We start from the raw sequence: 13,224 nt of genomic DNA, 5'->3' as shown, positions 1-13,224 counted from the left end.
AAAACATGTGTTTAGTAAAGTAAAGTGTCATATGTATAATTAATTATTGTAAAAAAAAGACACATTGAGTCAGAAGACGTTGTTAAAAGTATTAATTTGTTCCACAATATTGAAAAAAAACAAAAAAAACCCATCCACCGGATTGACGGGAACATACAGTAATAGTACACGAGTACAAGTGCAACAGGTTTCACAGTCAGTGGGTACTTACATAGATCGGCCACAAGGGGAGCTCTCATAATTCTGTACAGTCCCAAAATAATCAACATCCCGCTGATTCATATTTACACTTTAACACAAACAGGTTTTTACTATTGTCATGAATTCAGTTTCACTCCTTCAGACGACACACGACAGAATTAAAAAGATGAAAAATAAATAATTTGTTCCTCGTGTGAAAATTCATGTCGGAATCAAACGGGAAAAAACTGCACTTCTGTGTTTTATTTAGAAAGTTAACTGATGTGATGTCCACTTAATAATAAAAATAATGTGTTGATATAGTGTTGATATTACACATCTGTGTTGAGCACTGTATGCAGGTGGTTATTTTAAATGAAAAATAATAATTTATTATTGTTATTATTGGGAAAATTGGTCAATCTATGAAAAAATAAAACACACTTAAAAATGTTCGAGATGAAATTGACTGAAAGTATCATTATAATCATTATTAAAACTTTTTATAGATGTTGCTACAATATTGTTATCATGAATTCTTTTGGCCACAATAATTAATTCTAACTGTATCATTTCGTCTTATGTATCATTTAGCATAAACAAATGAAGATGAAAGAAAACATAAAATTAAATCTAAATTCCCCTGAATCCCTGTGAGATGCACACGCAAAGAAAGACGAGGTGATGTCGTTTTTCTCAGTTAATGCCTCAATTCAAGTTTCACTGACTTTCCCTCATTATGTACATATTTATATAAATTATACATGAACATATTATACATGTATGAATGTTTGTTACGTTTTACCAACATCAATCAGCCGGATTTTCGCTTGAAGCCTTTTATAGTGTTTTTCTTTCACACAATTTGTTAGTCAATTCATTTGAAATATACCTTTTAATGAAAAATGCCCCAAAACAAAAGCAAACACTTCACACACTCTGTATTCTGAACGATCTGTGCACTTTGACTTCGTGTGGTCACTGAGATCTTTGATTACTTGGTGGTTGGTGAGTTCACAGAGTGATAAGAAGGTGATTAACTGCTGCCAAGTTATTTCTTCTCCCGTGTTAAATGTAATGTCAGCTGATCTCAGACAAACTTCAAACACTGAAGAGTTTTAATCCTCAGAAACTTTAATCCACGACACCTGAAAGTAATCGAGTATTTGTCGGTTTACTTAAATCAATGTGTCGTTTTTTTCTGTATTTCTCAAAAATAAAAAGCGTTTACCGCTGAAACTCCAAAAGTGTTTCCTGGACTGTACTTTTAATAACTTCAGAGTGTTTTTAACTGATCTCAGTTCAGCTTCACTCTTCAACTGGGGCTGATTGTGACAGTTGAAGCTGTGACTCTCAGTCAGTTCTTCTCACAGGAGATGGAACCCACTCACCAGAGTTACACGGAACAGACGTTCAGTCTAAAGACATAATCATCTTGATGATTCTCGGGCACGGAGAGAACAGAATGTACCTTTATGTTAGTGAGACAATAACAGCTTGAAATAAAACAACGTAGCAGCATCAGGCTTTGAAACAACATGTTAGTCCAACAATGAAGAAAACTACAGGGTCAAAAAAGATTAGTTAAATATGTTTTTCTCTCCCCTCCAGTGACCCTCGTTTTCTTTTCCCACTCGTCTGCAGAAACGCACTTTCTGGAGTTCAATGGAAGTCGCAGTGTCAAACTAGTGATCGTGTTTTTTGACAAATTAGCAGCTCAAATTTAATTTGGCATGAATGTGAACCATTTGGAAAATGTAAATCGTTCCTCCGACCCGACCCGTCCATGATTCATCGTTTTTGCAGTCAACTCTGGCTTCTGCGTCTCGGTTTAAACTACACCACCTACTGCTTTCCTTCTCGGCTCCTTCTCTCCTCACCTTCCTTCCTCTCCTCTCCCTCTACGCAATGTTGGAAATTGGATCGCTGATTTTCAGACACCTCCAGTAGATGGTTCTCACCATGGTGAAGAGAGCGAGCAGGATCAGCAGCACCCACGACACGTAGATCCCTTTAGAGTGCTGTGCAGGCCCCCACGTACCGAACTGAACACACACACACACACACACACACACACACACACACACACACACACACACACACACACACACACACACACACACACACACACACACACACACACACACACACACACACACACACACACACACACACACACGTTATTTTGTGTGAAACATTTCAAACTTTGAAACCAAAACTATCTTCTTCCAGACAAGTGTTTTAGCTCCGTATCAGTAATAATCTCCGTCCACACTAACACATCTGAAAACACATGTCACATGACCGCTCAGTGCACTGGAAAGCTCCGCTCTGCGTAACCGTAGCAACAGTGATGAGTTTTAAAACGTTAGCGTGGATGTTACCTAAGATATCTTCACACACACACACACACACACACAGTTACACACCAGGAGTCCTGCAGTGGCGACGGCGAGGATGATGAACAGCAGGAAACAGAGCAGGCTCCTCCTCCTGGGGTACCGCCGGCCAATAGAAGAGCTGGAAATCAAAACCAGGAAACATAATTAATAGTGAAAATGGCGCGACGGAGACGCAGAGACGAGCTGAGACACTTACACTTTTCTGCAGTGTGGACATCGGGCCAAGGTCCGGTCAGAAAACTCCGTCCACTGAGAGAGAGAGAGAGAGAGAGAGAGAGAGAGAGAGAGAGAGAGAGAGAGAGAGAGAGAGAGAGAGAGTGTGTGAGTGTGTGTGTGTGTGTGTGTGTGTGTGTCTGTGCATGCGTGTCCTACCAGGAATGTATTGGAGCAGTGTCCGCAGATGACCCTGATGCCGACGGGTTGTTGCTGCGGTTCAGGACTGTCGCTCCCGATGTGAACTGGTCCCAGGTTGATGATGCGTTTACTGGCAGAAGAAACAATCGGAGAGTGCAGAGTTTTTAAAGAACTGAGATCTGCGCTTGAATGTCGACGCCGAATACGTCAGCTGAGACGAGTGAAAACGAATCCGTCGCTGTGTCTCTGTCTCACCAGTACGGCCTCGGACAGGCGATCCTCTGCGACGTGACTTTGCAGATCAGAAGACAGTTGCATGGACAGCGGACGTACTTCTTCCCGACGGGGGCGTTCTTTATCGGCTATTGACCCGAGAGATAAGGAAAGAAAGAAACGACTCAGTGTCCAGAGTTTCCTCGTTCTTTGCTTCCTAAATGTTTCTCAGTGGCTCGGCTTTGGTCTCATCAGCAGAAACTCAGACGGACAGATTTCCTGAGAGGAAGTCTGGATGTGAAACACGACACTGACAACAACAGCCTGATGTTTTTATGGTTGCTGGGCGCAGTCGATCTCGAGGCTTTCAGATCTGTGTTTCCTAGAAGGCCGACTCATCGCTTTTCTTCGTGGTGTTTTAAATATTCTAGAGCCAAAAATGTTTTAAACAGAAAGTTCTGCAGCAAATGTCAACTATATTAATCATAACCATGATTTTAAAGCAAGAGAGAAAACAGGAATCAGAATATAAAAAGGCAAAATTACAGCGTTCAGAGGGTTTTTAGACCAACAATAACGTTTATTGCTGCAGCAACAAGGTGCTTCCATCGTCGACAAAGAAACAGAACACAACAAAAAAAGATCACAACTTGTTCAAGGTAACACAAAGACAAAGTTTCCTTAAAGAGGAAACCTTCAAGTTGTGAAGTTTTTGTTCACAGGGGGAAAATGTTTGATCAAGTGGATAAAACCTCAGAAAGTTGCGAGAGGGAAACAAACACGGACAAAGGGTCTCACCGTCGCCTCGTTGCAGATGCTGCACTTCACCACGTGCTGGTGCGTCTTGCCCTCCACTGATATGGCGCTCTGACAGACGCGGCAGCCGATGACCGGAGCGCTGCTGCTGTCCGGGCTGCCCTGAGGCGAGTAGGGAGGTGGAGGGTCCCCGGGAGCCACCAAGCTGGGGAACGGCACCAAACCTGGAGAGGAGGACAGAAACAGCTCAGCTACTGAAAGTTTAAAACGTGTGTCGATTGTGGCGCAGGAAAGAACATACGAAGAAAAGATAACCACTGATGTTCAGTTTATGACGATAAGGATGTTTACATTTAAAGGCTGCAGACGAAAAAGGCTAAATGGCAGAATTCTGCAGCATTTTAGCTTCATTTCTGTAAAATGGGAGGAAGTGGAGACCCGTCGTCCATCTTTCTTTAGAGTCTGTGTGTTTAACACTGACAGAAAACCACCTCCACCATCATCACGTGTGTTGTCCTATGGTGAAACCTGGCGTCCGGCACCAAACCAGGTATTAAGGTTTGATAACAAGCTCCATCAAAAGGAGTGTAAGCTCACATCATCACCACGGTTACGCTTTGTTAACGGGTTTTTAATCAACTAATCACACGCCTCGAAAGACAGAAGTGACTCAGTGATTGAAACTAGACGTCTTCGTCTTAAAAACAAAAAGGAACCGACCTCTCTCTGCGGTGGCCGCGTTATCTGCAGCATGTTTGCTTATCTCTCAGGGAACCGAGGAAACAAAATTAATAATCTGTAAATACATCAGGACACTATAAGGGAGCGACACACCCAAAAGCCAAACGTTATCCAGAGTGACACGGGACACGAGAGACGCTGAGTATTAAACTGCATTTACTTATTTCAGGTTTTCTTATCCGTCTTGTTTTATTAATGTGACTTTAATACAAAGTTTCATGCGTGGTTTTTGTTGTGAATGTTAATTTTTAATTAATTCCAATCGTTCAGTTTATCATGTTCATTGTTTTGCACCAAAATACCAAATCAAATAATTATAAAAACCTACCTGTTCAAAAAGTAAATTGTGATTCTAAATCAATACCAAATAAGACAAATACATCTTAGTCATGTCAGACACGATGATCATGGAAAAAGCTGCAGATCAATTTGTTTCTGATGGATTTTTCACTGCAGCTCTTGAATTCACACAAATAAAAGTCCGGATCAGGTTTTAAATTACATATTGTGATGATGCACAATGTAAAGCACCAACCAAACAAACCACAGATCAGTCAAACTACATGAACAACTTTCATTTCCTACTTTTAAACGCCCCAAACAGCCGATATCAGACCCATTAATCCGTCTTTCTTCACTTTACGTGGCGTGTTTGTGTGATTTTATTGTCCCTGCATCGTGTCACTCTCTTAATACTCTTAACCAACTTTGTTAAAATATAATTAAATGTCTATAAAGCGAATTCTTCGAAGGTTAAACCTCTGCTCTTCGTGTTTTTAGCTTCAGCTGACGTTAGCCAAACCGCTAGCTCGCTAGCTTAGCAGCGGGAGCTAACGTGTGTTTGAGAGTTGACACTTTGAATTTAAAGCTAAATGTCGGATTTAACACGTCCGTCGCGGTCGTTTGGTGTAAATGTGTGAAAGCGGCGGACGCACTCTGAGGTTTAGCCGGATGTCCGTGCGCGCTGCCCCCGGGAGAGAAGCCGTTGGTCCCGTCGTGCTGCTCGGACAGGAGCGGCGACCGTTCCCCGTCCGCCATCGCTGGCCCCGGAGCTCGGCCCCGTCGCGGCCCCGCAGGAAGAGTGTCTCCGGCGGCGGAGGAAGCTCAGAGAGCCCGATGCAGATTGTCGGAGGAGCCGCCGAGGAGCCGGGGACACGGAGACAATCCGAAAGTCTGAGACCGACACAGCGAAACAGGAAGTGAAGCAAACAACCAGTCACATGACCGGGCCCTGACAGACAGCGCGCTCCTCCAATCACACAGCTCGGCGAGGGTGGGCGGGTCCAGTGACAGCCCGGGCCGTGTCCTACTTCTCACACAGTGCTTCCTTCACCGGAAGTTTCAGCTCCTCTACCGTCAAGGAAACACGATTAGGACACTTCACAGCCCCCTTCCGTCCTTTCTACTCACTCTCTCTTTACTCAAACCTTAAATCGAAACATTCAAACATTACATCTGTGTGTTTAATGAAAAAAACATAATATTATGAGAATAAATCTTTAATTAATGACCCAAAAAATTATATTATGAGATAAACTTTTATTTCAATAAGAGAAAAAAATCACAAAATCATGGGGGGAAAGTTTTAATTAAATAAGAAATAAAATGATAATATGAGAATAAAGTTCAAATTTAATGAGAAAAAAGTCCTAATATTTAGAGAAAAAGAAAAAGAAATTTTAAGGAAATAACCAGTGACCCACAGAACAGGTCAGAGGTCCATGTGGTTCTTTCTTATACCCTTATGACTCTGGGTCATATTGGGTGTATGTGTAGTTCTCCCTCCCTGCCTGGGGGTGGTGCCTCTTCCCTTGCCCTGTGTTTTCCTGTGTCTGTGTTTCAGGCAGGTGATTGGAGGATGGCCTGATGGAGCTCACCTGCTGATGACATGTTTTTTTTTAATTATGCAACAAGCAATTATTTTTGTTACATAATAACATGTCCTTGTTGCTGAAGACATGGGCCAGGTTCTGGGTTTAAATAAGTAAATCCAACGACTCTACATGCTGCACATTTTACTGAATTTTCCTTAGTTGTACGTGACAGTTACAGAATCCCAGGTTATAGATGCTAAATGTTTGTTTTATTAAAACATCATTAGTTTAACCTCAGCTCCGCCTCCTCTTTCACTTACACAAAGTTATAACAACAGTGTCGTACTTCTACTTTGAAAGAGCAATACAAGACAGATCGTCTTTTACCACCTGTTTATCGGTTAAAATATTCACCACACTTGACCATTTGTCTATTGTGATCATGATCTTTTAATAGCAACACAAGGACGTTTCCTCATTCCAGAACATGTCCTGCTTTGCTTGTTGGATTTGGCAGTAAGTAATCCACAGGGTTGGTATTTAAACACTGTGTTTGGGCAGAGCGACTAACACTTGCACCATGTCGCTGTCTCTGCTGCTGCTGCTGCTGCTGGTGGGCAGCTCCCAGACATCTCCTTTTAGTGGCACGGTCATGACCTTCTACCCAAAAGACCGCAGCCCAGATGGAAATGTCACGGTACGTAAGGTGTCTCTTTCAAATAATAGATTCATCTTTTGAAATTAGATTTCTGTAACAAATGCAGTAAAGTGGGGCTAAAGGAAAAACCGCAGAACTTAAAAAGTGGGATCATTATTTTCAAAAGGCTAGAAAATGCGTTCAATGCTGTATTTTAAAACGTTATAGCTCCGAAGAACAATGCAACAAAGTGGATTCTACAAATTAAAATACAAGGAAATTGGGCAGGTTGAGTCAGACGCCTATTGTGCATAAGTATAAGTGAGTATTTATATGAATACAAATAATCAAACATATTGTGCAATACTGAACAATAAAGGGAAAAAATTAAATCACTTTGGTTCTTGTTGTCTCTGTATGGAACTTTGGCCCATGTGATGATTATCCTGTTATCCAGGTAGATCACGTCTTAGTAGAATCACGATGGTCTTTGCTGTAACGTTACAGGTCGTCCTTCGCTATAAGCTGAACTTCTACTTTCGAGGCAGTGGAAAGTGGTCTTGCTTCAGCGGGAACTGTGGGACTCAGAGTTCTTTGACGCTGAGAATAGTGTCCTATGAGAGCAGCAGAGACTGGTTCCAGGGTGAGGGAGTCATGACTCGGCAGGTTCCCGACAGCGGTCCTTTTCAGCTGCTGTAAGTGCAACATGACACTGTAAGAAATAAAGGAGAAATTTGACAAAATTGAGATGAGCCTCCCAAAAGAAACAACGCTGGACTTCAACACAGGAGAGTTTATTTCGTGATTCGTTGATTCTGTTAATCTTAAATACGATCGTTCTATAACCGTAACACAATCATGACAACTAATGACCTCTAACCTGAAATAATGACTAACCAAAAACATGATCTTCTGGCAAACCATTGATTAGTTAATACTCTTCATGCTGGGGCTTTGGTATTTGCACAAACGAGGTACACTCAGGGTCTGTGCATTGGAAACTGACTTAAACTCAACTCCCACTGAAGGTTGGACGGTGGTAACTGGATAAGAAACAGAAATGGCATCGCAGTATGGAGAGCCGTGGCGCTGGTCGATCTGAGGAACCGTTCCGACACCAGCAGGGCCAACGCGTCACCTCAGACCACCGTCCTGCCAGTTGTGAGGTAACCTCCTCACGGCTTGTGATTTCTTGATGGTTTTTTATCTAAATTGATTTACACCGGTCACATTTTTTTAGAAATAGAATATTCATGATTACTCAAACTAAGAATTGTTGTTTTTTCATCACCTGAGGATGTGATGTGAGGATGTGACGTTAGCTGGACAGTGATCAGATCTCTGTGGTTGTTCCAGACACATTAATACCATTCAGTCAGATCATAATCATTTCTAGATATAATCTGGAGACAACACACATTTTAATGCAGGTGTAAAGTGGTGTATGTCTCTCTCCCAGAGTTCCTTCAAACTGTCAGAGAGATTTCAACCTGTTGGCGTTTGACCCTGACGGAGACGAGGTTCGATGCAGATATGGAAACACATCGCTGTCAGAGTGTAGACCCTGCACGCCAGCGTCTGTCCTCAGCCTCTCACCGGTGAGTCTCCAACAGTGACTCTCTTTTATATCTTATAAACTGGGCAGATAACAGAGACTGGTGACCTCATTACAATTTGTACATAATCCTTTTGCAGTCGTGTACTCTGTCATTCAACGCCACCCTCCGCAGTAATGAAGGTCCGTACGCAGTCCAGCTGGTGATGGAGGACTTTCCCAGACAGACGATCTCCCTGAATCAAAGCAACGGGGTGCAGGCGACAATAACTACAAACAACGCTATGAGCAAAATACCTGTCCAATTTGTTCTACAGGGTAAGATGTCTTGATTTGACAGCCTGAAGTTAGAAAGAAATTTCTTGCAACGTTGGCAACCACTTTGAAATATGTTGACAACCACTGGATCCATTGTTTAGTCCTACTGTTATAGTTACTAAGCTATGGCAATTTTAAAGCATCCTTTTGTGTGTCGCTCCAGTGGATCCGGCGGTGCCATCCTGCACAGAGGGACTGTATTTGCCCATGTTCCTGCCTCCAACACCGGCCAACAGAGCTCGACTTTACACCCCCGTCAATCAGACCCTTGACATCAACATTAAAGCAGCTGCAACTTTCTCCACGTGAGTAAAAGGAAAATCTAAATCCGCTTTAGATATTTGGACAGAACCTTCTGCGATTGAACCTCATGTCCAGACTTTGTTTGACTTGAGCGGGGATCTTGAGCCTCATGGAGGAGGTGACAACAGCAGGTAGCGAGCTAGTTAGCCAGAAATGCTAACCAGGGTGTCTGCAGGTCTTGAAAAGTTTTAAAAAGCCTTTAAAAAAATGTCAAAGAGTGAAAGGTCATGAATATATAATAATATAACTTTTGGGGTTTGTAATTTTAGCTAAAATCTAATTTAAACCCAATGTAAATAAAGATGGAGGATGCGACAGCTCCCAAAAGTAAAAGCTTTAGCATCTTGATCGCCCCTGGTGGCTGGCTGAAGTACAGGTCATAAACCCTGCCTCCTCCATGTTTGCAGGTGGGACATTGACAAAACTAAAAAGTCGTAGTTGTAAATGTCTGAAGAAATTGAGTCTCTGATTAAGATTTATCTGAGGCTTAGCTAACGGCCAATTTCGGTTTAAGATGTCACTGAGACGGGAACCTCTGTAACACAGTGGCTTTGAAAATGTAAAGCGTTAACTCCAAGATCATTTTCTTCTGCCGCTTGTTAAAGGGTCTCTGAGCTGCTGTTCAGCGGGCCGCACAACGTGAACCAGACCAGCTCAGGACCAGGTCAGTTTACCCTGAGCTGGACGCCGTCTCAGAGCGAAGCTGGAGAGAGCCAACCCATCTGCTTCATCGTCCAAGCACTTTCCAAGTCAGTACTTTTGTCCTCTGCACGTGAAACAGTGGGCAGCCCATCGCACAAAGAACATGAGTTCAGGTACAACCAAACAGTTGTTTAATTTGATGAAGGGAAGCTGAAGTGTTCTCTAAAGGGTGATTATTTGGTTTAATGGTGTTTGATTCATTTCCTCAGTTCAACATCACCAAAGTATCACTCTGAGCTGCGATGTGTCATCGTAAGTGTTGGAAACGGTGAGATACACCCTCCTTTGTCTGTTCACGTCTCAAATTCCACTGCTGAATTCATACGCAGGTAAAGGTTGAGCATGGCTCATATTTTATCTTTCCATCAGATCCATCACCAACAGCTGAACCAACAGAGGGACAAAGTACGACCACCATTCACTCTATCACTACACCTCTAACGATATCAACCACTACAACTCTCACATTGTCAGGGCTTGAAAATAATTTACTCAAGTACAGCTCGCTATCGGCTACTTTTCGTGTGAGAGTAATCACACAGGTATTATCAACAAATAAATTGTGACCTTATTTAAGTTTCTGGTAGTGTCCATTGTTTTTCTGACCCACAAAATGTAAAACTTGAATGTGACTCAGTAGAGCACATACATCTGGCAAGGCCCAATAGTCTCCTTAAATTCAATTCCTGTTTCTAGGCGTTGATTGTGAACAGTGAGTAACAGAGGCGGAACAGATTGAAGAAATGTATCCGCTATCTGCGTTTTATCTACAAAAAGTGTCACTGTTTGAGTTTTGTGTGGAGAAATGTTCGACTTGTGTGATTAAAGAAACTGGTCGACCTGTAAACAGTGTGTGAGAATGGAAACGTTGGCCCAGTCTTGGCACCGATACAAACATCGAACTCAGTACTGCTGCTATTGTGTGAAAGAACTTCTTGCTCCACTCCTATTCCTACTTTCAGGAAACAATCAGGTTGGCCGGGCCCTAGACAAAAGATGTGGCTTCTATAATTAGTTTTTTTTAATTTGACGTTTGGACTGTGTCATTAATTTAATTAATACGTGATTCATGTTGTGTTGTAGCATGAGAACAAACAAGCGGTTCTGGCCTGACCTGTTGATTCACTGTCTTTCTAGTTGTTATTCGCTTGACGGCGAGGATTTCCTCTGTGGTGGCTCTGACTGAGGAATACATCAGGAGTACGGTCGTACAGCAGGTCGGTGTCTTCCTATCGAAACCACACATCCTGTCAGAGCATCAGATTTCACACAGGCACTTCAAATATGTCAGTGTTTTTTTTTTATTTTCTTCCTGATCCTGTTTCCACACAGAAGCTGAAGAGCAGATATTTAATTTGTGTCAAGCATGCACTGTATATTAAGAGCAGAACTTAATTTAGAAAGTACAAGTCCTCAAGTTACTCTACTCAAACTAATGTCCTGACACACATACCATCACATCTAAGACAAATATGATCATATGTCAGCATCGCTCTGTTTTCTCCTCCAGATTAAAAACAAACTGGTGATTTACGGATTGCCACCCAGCGCCAATCTGACGTTACTGGGTAAGGTGTAACTGGAAATTACAGCCACTGGTGACCCCTGCTGCTTCAGTGTGGTCACATATCCACTCGTGCACGAAATCTGAGAAATCTTAATTTTGATTTAAAGGTTGAACTGGGGATACTGGGGAAACTGGGCTTTGTTTTCATCAAGGTCCATTTAGTAGCTGCTCTTGGACTTTTAATGATGTCTCCTGATCTTCTTTAACAAATGGGATTGCCCTAGTGGACATTGATTGAACTGTAAATATTCAAATTTCTTTACAGTCTTTAAACTTTTACGATCATCACTCTTGTTTGTAACAAAGTAATGATTTAGACTATCCGTCATATTTCTATAAGTCTGTTGCTTGACCTGTCTCTGGTCCAGTCCTTCACATTTTGGTGTCAGTGAGTTATTGGTCATTACAGCAGGTGATTGTGGTGTTGACAAGTTTGGACTTTTTAGTTTTTTAATAAACAGGGGTCGGCAGGTGTTGCCTTTTAAAGTAATGTCTCCAGAGCTGTCTGTTACTTTCTTTCTTTCCTCTCACTGTGTGTAAAGACAAAATATTCCAGAGAATGGTGCCGCTGTGATATCGACGTCCCACAAATCCACCCACGTGACCAATCAAAACTCAGTCTCAGCTGTCAATCATGAAGTGTCAGCCTAGATCAGTCAAACTACATGAACAACTTTCATTTCCTACTTTTAAACGCCCCAAACAGCCGATATCAGACCCATTAATCTGTCTTTCTTCACTTTACGTGGCGTATTTGTGTGATTTTATTGTCCCTGCATCGTGTCACTCTCTTAATACTCTTAACCAACTTTGTTAAAATATAATTAAATGTATATAAAGCGAATTCTTCGAAGGTTAAACCTCTGCTCTTCGTGTTTTTAGCTTCAGCTGACGTTAGCCAAACCGCTAGCTCGCTAGCTTAGCAGCGGGAGCTAACGTGTGTTTGAGAGTTGACACTTTGAATTTAAAGCTAAACGTCGGATTTAACACGTCCGTCGCGGTCGTTTGGTGTAAATGTGTGAAAGCGGCGGACGCACTCTGAGGTTTAGCCGGATGTCCGTGCGCGCTGCCCCCGGGAGAGAAGCCGTTGGTCCCGTCGTGCTGCTCGGACAGGAGCGGCGACCGTTCCCCGTCCGCCATCGCTGGCCCCGGAGCTCGGCCCCGTCGCGGCCCCGCAGGAAGAGTGTCTCCGGCGGCGGAGGAAGCTCAGAGAGCCCGCTGCAGATAGTCGGAGGAGCCGCCGAGGAGCCGGGGACACGGAGACAATCCGAAAGTCTGAGACCGACACAGCGAAACAGGAAGTGAAGCAAACAACCAGTCACATGACCGGGCCCTGACAGACAGCGCGCTCCTCCAATCACACAGCTCGGCGAGGGTGGGCGGGTCCAATGACAGCCCGGGCCGCGTCCTACTTCTCACACAGTGCTTCCTTCACCGGAAGTTTCAGCTCCTCTACCGTCAAGGAAACACGATTAGGACACTTCACAGCCCCCTTCCGTCCTTTCTACTCACTCTCTCTTTACTCAAACCTTAAATCGAAACATTCAAACATTACATCTGTGTGTTTAATGAGAAAAAACATAATATTATGAGAATAAATCTTTAATTAATGACCCAAAAAATTATATTATGAGATAAACTTTTATTTCAATAAGAGAAAAAAATCACAAAATCATGGGGGG

At 42.7% G+C, this 13,224-nt stretch overlaps 2 protein-coding genes across 2 annotated transcripts; one reads left to right on the top strand and one right to left on the bottom strand.

Annotated features, from left to right (window-relative positions):
- Window positions 1-75: 75 nt before the first annotated feature.
- LOC117751911 (type I phosphatidylinositol 4,5-bisphosphate 4-phosphatase-B-like) lies at window positions 76-5,878 on the bottom strand. Its single transcript, XM_034568960.1, has 7 exons — window positions 5,582-5,878; window positions 3,948-4,129; window positions 3,192-3,298; window positions 2,955-3,066; window positions 2,779-2,831; window positions 2,610-2,700; window positions 76-2,225 (listed from the first exon to the last, which is right to left on the bottom strand). Exons 1-7 carry the CDS (start codon window positions 5,682-5,684, stop codon window positions 2,082-2,084), a joined length of 792 nt encoding a protein of 263 aa, XP_034424851.1. The 5' UTR covers window positions 5,685-5,878; the 3' UTR covers window positions 76-2,081.
- Window positions 5,879-7,701: 1,823 nt separating this feature from the next.
- LOC117752178 lies at window positions 7,702-10,691 on the top strand. The gene is made up of 9 exons (XM_034569371.1): window positions 7,702-7,792; window positions 8,126-8,263; window positions 8,557-8,695; window positions 8,793-8,970; window positions 9,134-9,275; window positions 9,879-10,022; window positions 10,185-10,243; window positions 10,345-10,380; window positions 10,672-10,691. The coding sequence occupies exons 1-9, from the start codon at window positions 7,752-7,754 to the stop codon at window positions 10,689-10,691; spliced, it is 897 nt and encodes a 298-aa protein (XP_034425262.1). The 5' UTR covers window positions 7,702-7,751.
- The last annotated feature ends 2,533 nt before the right edge of the window (window positions 10,692-13,224 follow it).

This window comes from Hippoglossus hippoglossus, chromosome 18 (assembly GCF_009819705.1).
Source record: "Hippoglossus hippoglossus isolate fHipHip1 chromosome 18, fHipHip1.pri, whole genome shotgun sequence".
Taxonomy (NCBI): domain Eukaryota; kingdom Metazoa; phylum Chordata; class Actinopteri; order Pleuronectiformes; family Pleuronectidae; genus Hippoglossus; species Hippoglossus hippoglossus.
This window is presented reverse-complemented; position numbering and strand designations above follow the sequence as displayed.